Source organism: Myodes glareolus, chromosome 25 (assembly GCF_982192425.1).
Source record: "Myodes glareolus chromosome 25, mMyoGla1.1, whole genome shotgun sequence".
NCBI lineage: Eukaryota > Metazoa > Chordata > Mammalia > Rodentia > Cricetidae > Myodes > Myodes glareolus.
Genome location: NC_142050.1, coordinates 2,682,127 through 2,699,323, shown reverse-complemented (window position 1 = coordinate 2,699,323; position 17,197 = coordinate 2,682,127). Strand labels below are relative to the sequence as shown.

Sequence of the window (17,197 nt, the reverse complement as noted above, 5' to 3'; positions counted from 1 at the left end):
TGGTTGGTTAGCACCCAGAGCTACTCTTTTTCGGGTCCTCCATGGTCATTGAAAGTTCCACTTGACCTTTGCTGTTTAGCGCCAGGCCTGCCAGGCTCTAGAAGACCCTGTGGGCTAAGAAATCTGTAGGAAGACAGGCCTACCTTGACCTGAGCAACTAGGCTGTCGATTCCAGCGATTCTGTCCACGTGTGGAGGTCTTCAGTTTAGGTGAAAGGCAGTTTTACCCAATGGTCAGCGCTCGGCATTCTAAGTGAACTGCAGATGGACGTTGTTCTGCACCCATTTGTCTTCTGTCTTCTTGGAGAAAAGAGAGTGCTGATGGGAGCCAACCTGTCTCTTTTTGTTATGAAAAGTTTTTTTAATAATTAAATATTTAAATATCATATTTCCCAGATCTCTGATCAGTTGAGGGCTGTTTATATTAGGTATAGCTGCAGTATAGAATCTGTCTGGAAGGTTGGGTCAGAGTTTGACTGTACTGGCTCTTAACAGGTAAGATTCACACTTGTAAAAAGGCAGAAGGAAGGAAAAAACTGCTAGTAATATAAGGTTAATGACAGAACTGACAATAGTTGAGAACAGCTTAATATATCTTAAGAGACTTAAAGGTACATACCAGTTTAAAATACGAGACTTTAATTTTGTAGTCTGAAATGAGATGCAATGAACAATTATTATACACAGAAAGAGTAAACAGAAATTGGGCAATGTGGATACTTTGATGGGTCCTATCAAAAGCATGCCACTGCACAAAACATATGTAACAGAATTAACAAGAAGAATTTAGTGAAAACTGGGGAAACGGCAGGGTATACATAAGTAAAAGTGGGAGAGCTTGGTCACCTGACCTGGTTCTCAGCTAAGATGGCGGGAAGGTCACCCATGTAATAAAGTTAACACTGGGGAACCAGGCAGGTAACACCTCAGTAAAGATGATGGATTTTGGTCACCTGACCTGGCCCTCAGTTAAGATGGCGATAAACTCACCTGACCCCAGTCAAAATGGCGGCAGCCACATGTTGTATGAAAAATGTCACAATTTTGAGCTATAAGGATTTTAAGCTTAATGAGAGGGACCTAAAGGCGTGATCTGCTCTGTTGCTGAGCCGCCATGCCATACCATAAGCTGCAGAGGGGAGCAAAAGGCTGGAACTGAAAAAACTGTACCATACCACAGCTGTAATTGAAAAGCCGGCTGGAATTTTAGAAAAAGCCAGGGAGCCGGTTGTTATCCAGAGACAAAATCATGAAAACCTGCGAAACAGCGGCACCCAAGGCCTATAACAGAACGTCTTCCAGAAATAGGCGGTATACAAATCGACGTGAATACCCAGGACTTGTGGAGGAGGACCATGAGTGGGGTAGTATGGCCTAGCTGGATCTGGTCAGGTGACCCAGAAACCAGAGAGGCTGGGGCCACTCCTTGCAACGTTTATGATGAGGGAAGAAAAAGGGGAAAGAAAAGAAATGGAAAAAATGATAAAGAAACTGTGAGACCCTGGGATCCCAGTCAAATGCACTGCATGGGGAGTGTACAGTGCTAAAATGCAGGCGGGCTAACCCCACGTCAGTCCAAACATGATTCTGGTCAAGGAAAGCAACTGTAACAGAAGAGAAGCAACCAGTAGCAGAAGGGGGGGGGGGGGCGACTCACCAATTGAAGTTGGGAAGCCAGTGGTGGGAGTGGAAAAAGAACCTGGTTCAGGATCTTGAACCTGGGAGGAATTTCAGTCAGGAGCACCTATCCGAGTCACACGGCACCAATTTTATGATTTTAAAATCCATGGAGGGCCATGTGACGGCAGGCAGCAGGCTCTGGGAGCAGCCAGTCCCAGACAGAGACTGGCTGTACAGGCAGGCAGGAGACAGAGACATGGATAGACCTAACATGTAGAGTGAGGCTAAATATTTATTCAGGGGGTTATGGAGGGGAAAGGGAAAAGGAGGGGCAGAGAGAGAGGGAGAGAGGAGAAAGAGACAGAAAAAGGGAAAACGGGGAACTCGCATACCCCAGGAGAGAACAGTAAGTGATCAAAGATGGCGACAGCAGGGAGGTACCGCCGGAGTGGGCGTGGCTTGCCTCTTATGGAAACAAAAACTGTAACAATACTTAGTGTTGTCCTCTGGCCTCTACACGCATACAGGCACACATATACTATACACACATACACACACTCACACACACACTAACATACGTAGTCACATACAAAAGCAACCATCTGTACTTTTAAACTCTAAAAACCATGATCTTGAAATAAAATTTTTCAAATTTCCCATTTTATTTTAAATTATTTTCCAAATTAATCAAGTTTGTTGTTAAAAATCTTTGAAGAAAGTTCATTATAAAACACCAAAAGAAGCTTTATGCTGCAGTATAAAAAAATACTATTTTTTGGAACAGTGTTCTGACCATATTTTATTTTGTGTGTTTAAAAAAAAAAACACTTTTTTTCCTGCTTCTCTTTTTTTTTGGAAAAATAAAATCCCAAATTCTGCCTTCTGAAATCATAAAAACAAATAACAGATTAGGTTACTAAAATGATGGCTTCTTTAAGAAAGGCATTTTAGTGCATATTTGATTTACTCTTGATTCGTTTGTATTTTTTTTTTTTTTTTGGAGTTTGCTAAATGCAATTGCATGGCAGCTTCTAGGGATTTGTGCTTATGGCTCATAGTCACACACGTGTGTGTGCTTCCTGTTTAGAAAGAGATGCCTTCAAATCACAGAATGGCCTGAGTCTGGTGGTCTAAACATCCCACAAATATTTGTAATTCACTTTACCGAAGAGTTTCCATCTGCGAAACTGTTTCTGAGCACTTTAAAATCTTATCACAAGTACTTGATAATTCTTATTGCTAAAGTTAACTAGTTTTCTGTGGGCCCATATTTTATACAAAATATTTACAAGCAGGCTCACTGGCCACTAGGCAGCTGCAATCCTGCCAAAAAGGACAGCCACCTAACAAAGGTCAGGATGTATGACTCCTCCTTTGTTAAAATGTAGATCTCCTGGGGAGAGGTGTTGTTTCCAAAGCTGGTGACTTAAGGTTCAGGTGTTTCGCTAGCCCCAAATTAACCAAAATTAACCAAACAAAAAAGAATTAAATTGGAATAAAAAAAGAATAACTGAGCCAGACTTTGGTGGTATACAACTTTAATCCCAGCACTCAGGAGGCAGAGACAGGCGTTCTCCTGAGTTCGAGGCCAGCCTGATCTACATAGTGAGTTCCAAAAGGGAATATTAATGAGTATTCACCTTAGTTTACCTGGGGGATAAAAGATGTTTTGTAGCATGAACCCAGGAGATGAGAGTGCCCTTCTGTCATGACTGTGTGAACTGTGTCTCGTTATTTCTCGAGCCTCTGTACAGGTCCAGTTAGGGGAAAAATAGCTTCTATGTTGGAACCCTCGGGCTCTGACAGTTTTCACATATTATGAAATATTTACATTATTTCTTTAGGAACTGATGCATTTTTTTTAAATTTGACTACAATTTAAATTTTCAAAACAATCTAAATAATAAAAGAGATGCTTTCCTTTCTTTTTCTCCCAATCTTCATCTTCACCCTCCTTTCTCCTCCTTGTTCTCCTTCATCTTCTCTGTCTTTTGTAAATCTTGAACTCAGCTCTGTACTTACACCTCAAAGTATACGTAACTCAAAAGATAGACTGTGTAAGTATTCATTCTTACTAATGCACCTGCAGACCTTGTACAAGAGCCAAATAAGCAGGCATTTTAGGAGGTTTGGGTGTTGTTCTTTTTCTTTTGTCTTTGCCTCCCTCTGTATTAGCCAGTTCTTCTTAACCTAGTTCCCCTAGCCCTGAAATGACAGATTTTGAAGAAAACAGTCATTGTCAGTTACAGCTCTGCAGTCTGGGGGAATAGTCATGGCTTCATTTCCTTCCTTCTGGATATCTTTCTCTGCAGTCCTTCCCTTTGATTTCTTGCCTACTCAAAATTCATCCCACAATATGTATTTTTAATCAAAAATGAATTTATCTGCCTGCTGTAAGGGTTCTGCCTTATCTAATTTAAACACTTGACAAGTACTGTAGTTTCCTGTTCTTAATTAGATTAAATATTAATGATGTCAGTTTAATTCTAGAAAAAACTTATTATTAGGTTGTGCAGTTTTAAAGATTAAGAGGCTGGCTGAAATTATGATATAGCATTAAAATTAAGATTACAAATTATGTGGAGAAAAGTAAAAAATATTAGATGACTTCAGAGGTACATAAAAATAATCTTGATGGAGTAAAAGAAATTGTCTCAGAAAAAAACAGTTTTCAAAGGTCTAAAATGGGGTGGAGAGGTATTTGAGATGTGGGGACCAATGTGACCAAATTTCACTGGGAAGATCAAGGCAGCTTATTAGCTATTTGTTATCTTTACAGGAACTCTACAGACATCACAATGATGCATTTTATTAAGCCTTCCATGTGTCTATTTCTGAACTAAGGGAACATAAATACCCAAATAAAGATCACTCCTCGTTTGCTTTATACATTTCAAAGACTTGGAGTTGTTTATCCAAAATTTCTAATACAATATAAGAGCAGGGGTTTTATAGACTTCAAAATCTATATAAAGTTGCAGGATAGAAACCACATGTGACAATTTAGAGTATGTTTTGCATATTATCAAATATCATAACAAAGATTTTGCATTTAATTAGAAAGAACAGAAAATATGGAACACTTTGTTAAATAAACACTAACTCGTAGGTAGAAAACAAGAGACAGAATTCAACTCAATAAATAATTCCACAAAATAATATGATGGAGAAACAGAGACTGAGGAAAGTATATGAAAAGGTGGGGATTGGTGGGATGGGTTTTTGTCCTTCTAAATAGGAAAAAAAATGCAAATGGAAACTCCCTACTCGTCACACAGTTACCCAACCTGAAGAATCACACAGAAACTATATGAATTACAACAATATTTGACCAATTGTTTGGGCGTATTTCTAACTAGCTCTTACATCTTAAATTAACCTATAATCTATGAACTGCCACTAGGCTGTGATTTACCAGTAAAGTTCTGGTGTCTTTCTCCTACAGCAGCTACATAGTATCTGCTTTACTCTGCCTTTTTTCCTCCTGTGTCTCTGCTTGGATTTCCTACCTTGCTATATTCTGCCCTGCCATAAGCCAAAGCATCTTCTTTATTAACAAATGGTAATAAAACATTCACAGCATTCAGAGAAGAATCCTACATTATCCCCCCCCTTTACTATCTAAATAAAAAGGAAGGTTTTAACATTAACATAGTAAAATTGCATATAAATAAAGAGGTATCAAGCAAGGATTATACTTAACAATATTTAATTTATTTGTATCTGGCAAAATTAAAGAAAATATTTATCTATTTTAATCTTTGTGAGTCTAAAATTTCATATTTATTTTTATTTTTATCATAGCTAAGGAAAACTATAACTATCTGTCTTCAACTCCATCAAAGACTCCAGAAGGATATAATATTACCTAAGTAAACAGGAAGTACATTGTAAGTAACTTCTAAAACTAGAATTGATGGAGATATCTTATTGTCTGGATAGTCACCCAAAGTTCTGTAATGTTGTGGCATCAAGCTTCAGCCTGCAGATTCATAGTATCTGGCAGACTTTTTCATGAAGCAGGAAATTTGAAAAACTGTTTTGCCTAAATTGGCAGTTTGCCAGTCACTTTTTTCTGTGTCCTTCAGAATGTCTGGCAGACTCTTTCATGAAACAGGAACCCTGAAGGGCTATCTCACTTTCTTTAGGCAAGTTCAGCAGTAATTTTTCTGTGGGTCCTGCATGTCCAGTTAATACAGCATATCATCAAGCAGTCCAGGCAAAAGCAGTTTCTTGCTCAAATGGCCAGCCTTGTCACATTGACGGCAAACTTCATAACAAGTTTCTTCAATGCCCATCAACCTCTCTGAAGTAGTTGGTGCCAGAAGCAAACATGTCTCACTACCAAGAAAAGTCTAAGTTCTTAAAACATTTTAAATGCCATAATTTGTAAGTCTTTGAGGTGTTGAGGATTATCTATCTAACTGAAATATATTTCTGCATACATCGAAACCTAACTAACATGACTACAAGTTTGACTATTATAAATGACTATCTATTAATCACCAATTTTTAATTATACATTACATTTTTAAATGAACTGTACAAGCATAGTATCTTAAACAAGAGTAGAAATACATATGTAATGAAATTGACCCTAAATTTGTATCAATAAACCAAAGTCCATACCAAAGTAAAGTGTTCATTTCTATATCACATCCCTTTTTAAATGAAAACAAATATTTATAAACAATTATTTAGAGAATTTGGGCATTTCTTTTCTAAACTGCTTCCTACTGTTTGTTGGGCAAAGTAGTTTAAGGGTTCATGAAGTTCATTCAGAAGGAAGGGTCTTGTTCCAACAAACCATATTTGCCTGGAGAGAATCCATAGGTTCTCATCCTCTGTGAAAACAAAAGCAGAACCTCTTTTCCAAAGTAACATAACCATATATATGTTGATTTATCTTAGTAGCTCTGAGAATCAAATATTTTTCAGCAGTTAATTCATTAGCAGCCAAAAATAATCTGAAGAAAACACAATAATATACTTAATCCAGACTTTCTAAGTATATTCCATCTTTATATGGCTTCTTTACTTTTTTAATCTATTATTTTTAGTTATCATCTTTACATTATCTTTACTCCTTTAATCTATGACCGTTTGTATTCTTTTAAATTACTTTTCCTGTCTCTTTGAAGACTTTGCTTTATTTTTTAAAGCTATTTCTTTCAGTAACTGTCTGTAGCCATTTTCTTTCTTGCTCAATCTTATGTACATTTTTAAAAACACACCATGACCCTTTCAGAGGTTTATTTTTGTCTGATCTGTCTTTATTGCAAATTTATAATCCTTCGTTGATCCCTGTTTTAAACTCTTAAGTAGGCATGACTAGGATCAGAGTTGTTTTACCTGTTGGTTCTAACATCCTTGATTTTCTAATATGGCAGAAGTTCATTTACTGCCAGCTCTGGGAGCCATGTTTACCACCCCAAATCTGGGGAGCAGTTGGCCCACCAAGTAACTTGCAGCATGCTGCCCACAATCCTCATTCAAGTGCACTGTACCAGGACCTCTCAAAAGAGTCTTCAGTGCCAGAAACATAAACCAAGTAGCCATTTCTTAAAGGAGACTCACATCTGCTGGCTACCAGCAAACAGAGCCTATCTGTGTTTGGCTCATGTTTTGTGGGGCTAGAAACTCTCTTTTTTAAATTTTTTTTATACCTTTTTTAGTTCCTATGTGGACCCATGCCAGATGCTGAGAGTCATTAAAAGAAAAATGGGGAAGTGCTGTAGAATAATGCTCTTGTACCCTGTAAAGATTTGTCACTTGTATTGGTTTAATAAAATGCTGATTGGCCAGTAGCCAGGCAGGCAGTATAGGCAGGACCATCAGACTAGAATAATTCTGGGGAACTGAAAGGCTCAGTCTGTAGTCATCAACTAGATGCAGAGTAATCAATATGAGAATGCCTCACTGAATAAGGTACCAAGCCATGTGGCTAACCATAGATAAGAATTATGGGTTAATTTAAATTGTAAGAACTAGTTAATCATAAGCCTTAGTTAATAGATCAACAGTGTATAATTAATATAAGCTTCTGTGTGTTTTTTGGGGATTGAATGGCTGCTGGACTGGGTGGGATAGAAACTCTGTTTACAGAAATGTAATTTCTCCTCAGAAAAAAAATTGATGGCATTGTGTAATTTACCCTGGAGTCTTATGACATAAGGTATCATAAATGAAGACCTGCAAGAGAGGATGTTGATGTCTTCAGCAGGTAATTCAAAGTCCTAACCCAAGACATCTGCCTGTTTACTCCTCAGTATCTGTTCTGTTTTCCTTGTTTGGCAGAAAATGGGTTGGATGAAGAGCAAAAGATATGTGTTGAGTATTTCCTATGATCTAGTTGGAGAGCACCACACTGACTTCAGAATGTCTGCCAGAACCAATAGTAGACAGTTCACATTCTGTCTCCAAAATGATGGCTATTGCTTTGCATTGGAGGATTCTGATGAGTGAAGCATTCAAAATTCACTGTCCATGTGATACAACAATAAGGAAACAATGATAACAAAATAGTCTGGCTTGGTTAATGACACTTGTCATTTCCCAGAGAAGCAGAGACAAGATGGCAGCATCACTTTTTTCCTGTGCTTTGCCTTCACCATGCTGTGGAGATGGAATGGCTTGTAACTTAGAAAATTTTGATATGATTTTTGTTTGGTGGGTTTTTTTCTGTTTTTGTTTTGTAATTCATTTTCCAGTTATATTTCCTAGCAAACAGTTATTGGGTCTCACCATGTGTCAGACATTATAAGCTGAGTGTTTTAATCACATGATTTCAACTCCATGAACTTAGGAACCAGAACCTGTATTATCTTCATATTCTTAGAGGAGAAAAGGTGCTTTTGAAAAATGGATGAGACAACCAAAGCTGGTCCCACAGCAGAGTGGCACAGAGTTCCCATTCGCCTAACTGTGTGCTCATAACTTCCTATTCTGTTACTGGCTAAATTCGCTGTGTTCTCTGACCATAGAATGAATTTAATCCAGTTGACAGCTAACACTCTGGAAAAAAGTCACACCATTATTGACAGTCAGAACAGATGTAGATGGGGTTGTGTTAACAATACTCCTATTGATTAAGTGAGGGAGAAAGAGAAACAAACAATAAAGTTTCAATAATAAAAAATATTTATGAATTGTTTCTTGCCAAAATAGATTATTTGTGTTTCAAAGTAAGACTTCCTAATGCTATAAGCAAGTGTAATGTTGAGAATAATATATGCTGAATTATAAAGATCTAGATAGAATATGATTAATATTGACAGGAAAGGAACGAAACATAAAATCATTCAGGCAACTCAGAATACACTGTTTCTAAAGAAGGATTCATCGATATTTACTGTTAATTATGTGTTAGACCTTATGCCAAATACTTCAAAAACATGAATATATAAATATATAATTACATCTTCATTTTTATTAAAATTTAAAGTTTATAAATTTGAACAACATATGCAAATTTAATTATATAGGAATTTGTATGATCATTAAAATTTTAAATATTCTAAGAAAATCCCCGACCACCTATGAAATCACACATCCTCCTTTGAGCTCCTTGAAGGGATTTTTGTCCTCTGGAACCCCCTTCACGAGAGGATCCTCTCCAGATCTTTCTTCAATATAATCCCTTACTTCTTCACAACATTTGGAAACCTAAGAGGAAGGGGAGAGAGGTAACTCAATTGTTTTAAAACAGAATTCTACAGACTCCAGAACTGTTTATTTTATTACAATACATTTCTGTATTGCATCTTTTAAAAAAAGAATGATTTCATCTGCCAGCACACATACACTTTTCAGGACAGAAAGCAAATCATCCCCATGCTTTCCTACCCATTGTCTCCAGATGATAGAAACTGACCCTCCTGTTACTGGTCCCTCCTGGACCCTGTGTTGTTAAGACAGGGAGGACCCAGGGATCAAAGTCCACCTGGAAATACAAGTGAGGAATTGCACCAAAGTCTTCTTCCTCTTCCTAAAAGTATAGTGTAAAGATGAAAGAGAATGTACAGTTGCTAAATCTACAGCTTATCAGTGTTGGATTGTTGAAAGTGTACACATGCAACTTTAAATTCAACTACAGTGAGTCTTCATTCCAGTGTACAGCACGTGCTTTCAGTATATTCCAGGCATCTAGAACTGAGCCTGCACTTAGCTGTCACTCAATAAACAAAAGTGTGCTGAACTCAATCGTAGTTTATTTATAAAATTACTCCTCGTTTATTCATACCTTTGTAGTTACAATTTAAAAACTACCAGTCTTCAGTGCTTTATCTATATAAGTAACTTTATATATAACTATATACGTGTTTTATCTATATAATGCACAGGCATGTATTCAAATGAGTTCAAATTATTCATGACTTTTAGCCTCAATTTGTTTTATTGTCAATTGGTGCTTTTTATGACAGTAGTGTAGATGTACTATATTTTTGAAAGTGCAGTTATGTAAATGATTTAATGCTTCTTCAATAAAATTTTATGCCATAGGCATATATATATATACACACGTATGTATCATATACATATATAAATATAATACATGGAGATGAAGTAGCATTGAAGGCTACTTTCATCCTGAGGATTCCTCATAATCAGGATTAACACCATGATGAAAGATGCACCAGCACACTCCTTCACCTTTTTCAACAGGTAAGGACACACTGAAATGACACTACCTAGAAATGAGGGAACAGGCTCTGACTTTGAACCAGCACAGTTTAAAGACTAGAAAATAGCAGCAAAATGATTTGCCATTGGGGTGAAGCATGCAATCTGTGCTATTCTCTTACAGCAGCCAGGATAGACTAAAATAGCAAATGTGTTAGTGGGAAGTGTGTCTGTGTGTGTAAACATAGAGCAAAAAAAGAAAGAATCTATACCAGAGGACATAGGAGAGGAAAACGAGAGGACAGGAAAGATAGTGAGCTTCATAATATAATATCGGTATTTAAACTTCCGAAAGCAAAAAATTAGGAGTAGTGTGGAAAGGTGGGTGGTAGTATATGTCATGTTAAACCCAAATAAAAACTTCCAGCTGATTAATAAACCCCAAAACAACCAAATTGTTGACCAAAGAATGCTCAGGATCTTGTGAATAAGATAAGCCTTATTTAGCCTGTCTTCTGTGTGTTCTATTGTGCTTCTTATCTTTATTCCAAAAACAGGCTTTGCCTGTATGGAAATAGTAATGGACAGTTGGAGGCAATTATAAAAGAATAAATATCTTAAATTTATTTGCTTAGGAATAAGAATTGAACTGTACATGACAAGAATATATACTTTTTCACATATATTCCATGTATTTGATATATGTTGTTATCACTTATGGAGGAGTTTTTGCTAAATTGACTTTTGTAAATTAAGCTACCCAAAGCACATATCTATGCTTCTGGACATTCAGTCAAGGTTTGGTGAAAGCTTCCTGTTCCTTTTTCCTTTCTACTTTATTTAATTCAGAGCCTCTGGGTCACTATTCTCAAGAGCTATCAGATGCTTTTAGGAGAAACCAGTGAGTTCTTTTGGCTGAAATCATCTTTATTTGCAAAGAAAGAATGGAGCATACTTATTTGCTACTATCAGAACAGGGCTGGAGAGGATGAGGCCATACTTTAAAATACATCACCAACATAAAATTACTGCATAAAATGAAGAGAAATCCATGAACTCAAAGAAATAGAACCAAATGCCACACTACCTTTTTCCATTTGAATGCATGGATAAAATACAGTCTCTGTCTCATAATCTACCCTATTTTTTTCCTGGCCTTTTTGTAAAAGTACAAAAAATTTCTTAGCTAAGTGGTTATACAAAAACAGGCAAAGGACTGCACTTGGGCGAGGGACAATAGTTTTCCCACACCTTGACTTAGAGTATAACTCTCTAAATAAATTCAATTCTTACATTCTTTATCTCTGATTGTGTTTGTCACAAACATCTTAATTGTAAGTACATTGAACTGTTCCAGTATGTACAAAACACAACAGGAAGACTTGATGCTTTTTCACGTGGTCCCCCCCAGGGTGTGAGGGAGAATACCCACTTACCATCATTCTTTCCAGCGTCACTTCTTTCTTGAGCTGGTCTACTTCCATCTTCAATTTGTCCTTTTCTGTCAGGTCCTCAATGTTGATCACTGGCATATTCTGTCTGTTATAAGGGTGCAATGTTGGCACACACATTTGAACTAGGCACAAATCACCCACAGGGAGCCCATCCCTCTGCTTTGTACTTACCAGGGAAGCTGTTGTTGGCTTTCTTTTAAATTGTCTATCGTAACCAGCTTCTCATGAGCACACACTCTGAACACTGTTCTTGCTGCAGGCTAGGCTTGGGATTTTAAGACTTTATAATCATCCCTAATATGATTAAGGTTAAGCGTTTGTCTTCCAACACCTGCCAGTACATTTGAGGGGAGTGATCTGTTCAGTTGACATATTATATAAAGTACTTACACTTAAAGCCCCTCCTTTCTTCCAGCCTCTTGCACAGTTGAACTTGTAGTTTTTAACTCTCATCTCTAGTGTCAAAACTGCCCACCAAGTAATGCCTTTAGTTTAGTTAGAGGTCATTTAGAGGACTACACCTTAATCCTCAGATTGCTGGAGTATTTAATCTGGTATTAAAAGAGAACTATTTATAAAAAGTATCAATATAAATTTACCATAGAGAATGGATTGAAATGTGAACCAATGAAACAGATATAGCAAATGAACTTATTCAGAAATAAGCTATTATACAATTTGGAAGTAACTTTCAACAATACCTGGGATTTATAGGTGATTGCTGCAGCACATTGAACGACTGTTTTTGAGTAGTTAAAACCTGTTAGAGGAAGCATATTGATTTCGATCTACCATGTAATTTGGGTGAGAAGAATTGACTTTTCTAGCAGACTTTCTCCTATTTAGACTCATGGATAATGGAGAAGTCGGTTTGGTGATTGTGGCTATGGCCATAAAATTACTTTTAAAATGGATTATAAAGCTCAAATGGCATTGTGTCTGTCCTCTGTTTCTCTCCTTTGCATCTATATTTCAATCCCCATGTGAAAATATCTTCATGAAATGTGGACATATTCAGATTACATAGTATTTTAGACACTATAACTTTGTACATCTACAGGAAAACACTGCTAAGTAGCATCACAACAACTAACATATTTCCTTGTATTTATGTGGTATTTTCTATCCCAAAACACTTAGGGAAATATTATGTGCTTCCTAGTTTCACAAGATTGTGTCCTTCTCTGAGTAAGATGTAATTTATGCACATTTTAGTGAAAATTTTCTGCATATGCAACACAGAGATAGAACAAAGGAACTAATGATGCTACCTGAGTCCGTGGGGTTTGTTTTCTCGTGCTGCTCTTTAAAAACATTATGCAACAATAAAGAGTCAATTCTGTCAGATGTTCATTTGGCAAGTGAAAGACCGTGCTCAATTTTATTGTCATCTCCCTCTCACTCTTTACAGTGTCTGTGAACCCTCAGACACTTCCATGCGTTTTACCTGCTGACACTGCTGGTTGCACAACTTTCCCCATGTCAGCAGTAAATGCTACGGTATGTCTAAGAAGCACTTCAGTATGCATTACTATCACAGTTTGGTGTGGAAAGTCCCTCTATCTATGTTTTGCTTTTATTGGTTGATGAATAAAGCTGTTTTGGCCAGTGGCTTAGCAGAATAGGGCAAGGTGGGAGTTCCAAGTAGATAGAGGATGAGAGAGTAGGCAGAGTCAAGGAGAAGCCATGTAGCTGCCCAGTGGAGACAGATGCTGGGGACGGAACTTTACCCAGTAAGCCACAGCCACATGACGATACATAGATTAATAGAAATGGGTTAATTTAAGATACAAGAATTAGCCAGAAATACACTTAAGCTATTGGCCAAACAGTATTGTAAATAATATCGTTTCTGTGTGATTATTTTGTGTCTAAACAGCTAGGAAAGAATTAATGGTCTGCCAACAGATAACTATTAAGGCTTACACAAGATAGGCCACCCTTAATTAAAATAAATTTGAAAAGAATTTTGACTTAGTGGATCTAGGGTAGATCTACCAATTGATTTTCTCTGTTCCATGAAGTTCTAGTGTATCACTAAAGCAAATAACCAACTTGCTAATTGTATAGTTTTGACCAATTACTAAACCTATGATTTATTTTACCTGGAAATACAGATGAGGAGTATGTAATAGCTTGTATAGTAGAATAAGCCTTCGCTACATGTTAGTCATGCACCTCCAAATTTTTAGACTGTACTTTATTATGTGGCATTCACATCTGCTAGAGAGCTCTATACATACTCTTAAATAAAATGTGCACATAATTTTTCTCCTTTAATATCACGTACATACTCCTCTTGTCCCATTCAGATCTCCTTTCTTAGGTTGAGGTACTCATTCACCAATAGATGCATGTATTGACTATTATGGACAGACCTTTGGCCCAACATAGTTCTTAGCTGTCAAAATCACTTTCCCTGGTCGTAGAATACAACCTAGAAGATTATATTCTTGACGCTATATCAGATAGCTACAGAATATGGTACCATAAGAACACAACACCCTTGTGCTGACTGAAATCTTGGTTGTAACCAAAAAGTTTCCAGAGTTCCTGAAACATCAGGGTGATGATAGACTTATTTTGACTAAATTCTGCCCTTCCTATTTTTCTCACTCAATTAGAGATTCCCCATGCGTGCTTACCCTTGACCTAGAAGCAGCATCTGGGCTCTGCTGCTGGCATCCGTCAAAGTTTAATTCTGACCACGTCCCATTAATCTGCTTATTGTTTGCTAGAATGAAATCAAATGTGCTGATAAAATCACTGCCCCATGTTACATTGACCTATGATCAAAAAGCATGTCAATTATCTGACACCATTTTAGCACAGATTTATTATATGTCTAAGATGAAAATATTTTGATTTTAGAGAACAGCCTTAGAAAAATTTAGAAAGCTTTCAAATTTAAAAACCTCAGAGACTTCCATACATAATGTGGGGATCACAACTTCAACCTCCTCAAGGACACTGAGTTACACAAGAAAGAGCTTACATGCATGGGGATGGACTTTCAAATGTTCAGAGTTACATAGAAGCTAAAGGTTTCAGGGATCCAGACACAGCGGGCCAGATGGTTCAGTGGATAAAGGCACTTGTCACTTAGATGGACAACCTTCTAAAGTTGGAAGTGTTTTCAGTCACTTGGATGTAAATCTCCATACATATGCTTACACCCACCCACCTTCAAATAAATAAATGTAGTAAAAAAATTAAAGAATATATGTGTATATATAATAATATAATAAAAATAATAGTAAATAAATAATAATATATATACATACATTCTTTAATTATATATTCTTTATTTTTTAAGATAGATAGATAGATAGATAGATAGATAGATAGATAGATGATAGATAGATACAGTTTCTTCTACTTTATTCTCTGACCATCTTCCAATGACACAATACTTATTTAGATTCAAATGTCCATAATCATATAATGATAGGCTGAAAATGTGAGCTTTCAATATTTACGTTTGTCCTCTGCTCTGGGGTGGATTCTACTCCTACACTTTTTCCAAATCAATATAAATGCACAAGTTGTTTATTTATATTCAAGAATTACCTAAAAGTTTAGTTGAAAATTGATAACAAATAGCACTAAATCCTTCTTTGTCCCTCATATTCTAAACTTGCAGGTTATGGCACCTCTCACAGAGCCCAATCTCGATTATCACCATAGAATCTTCGTCCGGCGACGGATGGAGAAAGTGACAGAGACCCTCATCAGCGCAAGGACTGAGCTCCCAAGATCCAGTTGAAGGGCAGAAGAAGGAAGTCAGGACCACGAAGGGTTGGTCCACCCACTGAGACAGTGTGTCTTATCTAATGGGAGCTGACAAAATCCAGCTGGACCGGGACTGAACGAGCATGCAATCAAACTGGACTCTCTGAATGTGGCTGACAATGGGGGCTAAATGAGAAGTCATTGGGTCTTGTTTCTACTGCTTGTACTGGCCTTTTGGGACCCTAGTCTATTTGGATGCACAGCTTCCTAGGCCTGGATGTATCGGGGAGGGCCTTGGACCTCCCACAGGAAAGCAGGGAGAGGGAGGGAGGAGGGAGAGTGGGGGAACAGGAGGGGAATGGGAGGAGGGGAGGAAGTGTAAATTTTTGAATGGAAAAATTAAAAACAAACAAACAAACAAAAAAAGATAAGGTAATGGCTCCAACTTATGGAGATGGAGGCCCACACCCCAGCTGAGAAAACGCTTGTTGTTTTTCCTCTTCTTCCATTATGTGCCATCGGAGGATGCAAGATGCAAAGGCAAAGCAGAAACAAGCAAGGGGGTGGGGGGAATTCAAGGGTTCCACCATCTGTGGAGACTGGTTCTCAGTGACAGAAATCATGCCCTCTAGGGGAAAGATTTTTTTTTGAAACTAGTCAAATTGTCTATTATGAGTTTCATCAGTTTTTCTAACAGGGTCTCAAGACCCACTTCCAGACAGACTGTTAACAAAATGGCAAACATATACATAGGCAAAACATATTTATGGTTATTTCAATCTTGAGTATGATTTCATTTACAATTAAATAAAAAATACATGTTATGATTATTATATACATTAAATTTTACAATAATAAATACTTTCAAGCAAAAAAAGACCATGGTATAATAATGTTCTGCTTTCTTAGAAAATTATATCTCATTATAGTCATGAGAATTATACACAGCACCATGTCTTCAGTGATTTTGCACATTAGATATTAGATACTCACATTGGAAACACGTGAGTCACACATCACGACATCACATCTCAATAAAGTTTTTTGTTTGTTTGTTTTAACTGAAAAAAAAAACTGTCTTAGTGTTTCTGTTGCTGTGATGAAATACTATGACCAAAAGGCAAGTTGAGGAGAAAAGGGTTTATTTGGTTTACACTTCAGCTTTGCTATTCATCACTGAAGGAAGTCAGGACAGGAACTCAAGCAGAACTGGAACCTGGGCATAGGAGCTGATGCAGAGGCCATGGAGACCATTTTCTCAGCTCAGACTCCTTTCTCTGATAACTTTAGCTTGTGTCATGTTGACACACAAAACCACCCAGTACATCTATCTCCTTTCCCTATAATTGGCTAATATTTTTCCCTTCCATAAATACAACCAGAACTATATTGATGACTTTAAATGGGTCATTATGAAATAATTCTCATATAAAAAAGACTGTAAGTCAGAGAAAAACTAATGATCATAGATTTCAGAAGAGAGAAGGAAGCACAAATTACCTTGACATTTTTGTCCCTAAATACCAAGCTAAGCTTTTGCTAGCCAAATATGGCCAACAATTAAAGCATCTGTCTAAAGGGTACTAATAGAGAAGTGAAACAACAGGAAATAGGAGTTAAGCACAGCAGATGGTGATGCAATTTCTATTAAAATACTTAATGCATATATCACTACATTGAGAATTCTCAAAAACTGGTTTGCAATGATGAAATGCATTGAAAAAAAGTAGACACATTTCACAATGGGAGCAAGGCTGGCCAGTGTTTCCT

The 17,197-nt window shown here is 37.0% G+C and overlaps 1 protein-coding gene across 1 annotated transcript; it reads right to left on the bottom strand.

The window, feature by feature from the left end:
- Positions 1-9,155: 9,155 nt before the first annotated feature.
- Positions 9,156-11,791, bottom strand: Gngt1 (G protein subunit gamma transducin 1). The gene is made up of 2 exons (XM_048437238.2): positions 11,678-11,791; positions 9,156-9,284 (listed from the first exon to the last, which is right to left on the bottom strand). Exons 1-2 carry the CDS (start codon positions 11,771-11,773, stop codon positions 9,156-9,158), a joined length of 225 nt encoding a protein of 74 aa, XP_048293195.1. The 5' UTR covers positions 11,774-11,791.
- Positions 11,792-17,197: the final 5,406 nt, after the last annotated feature.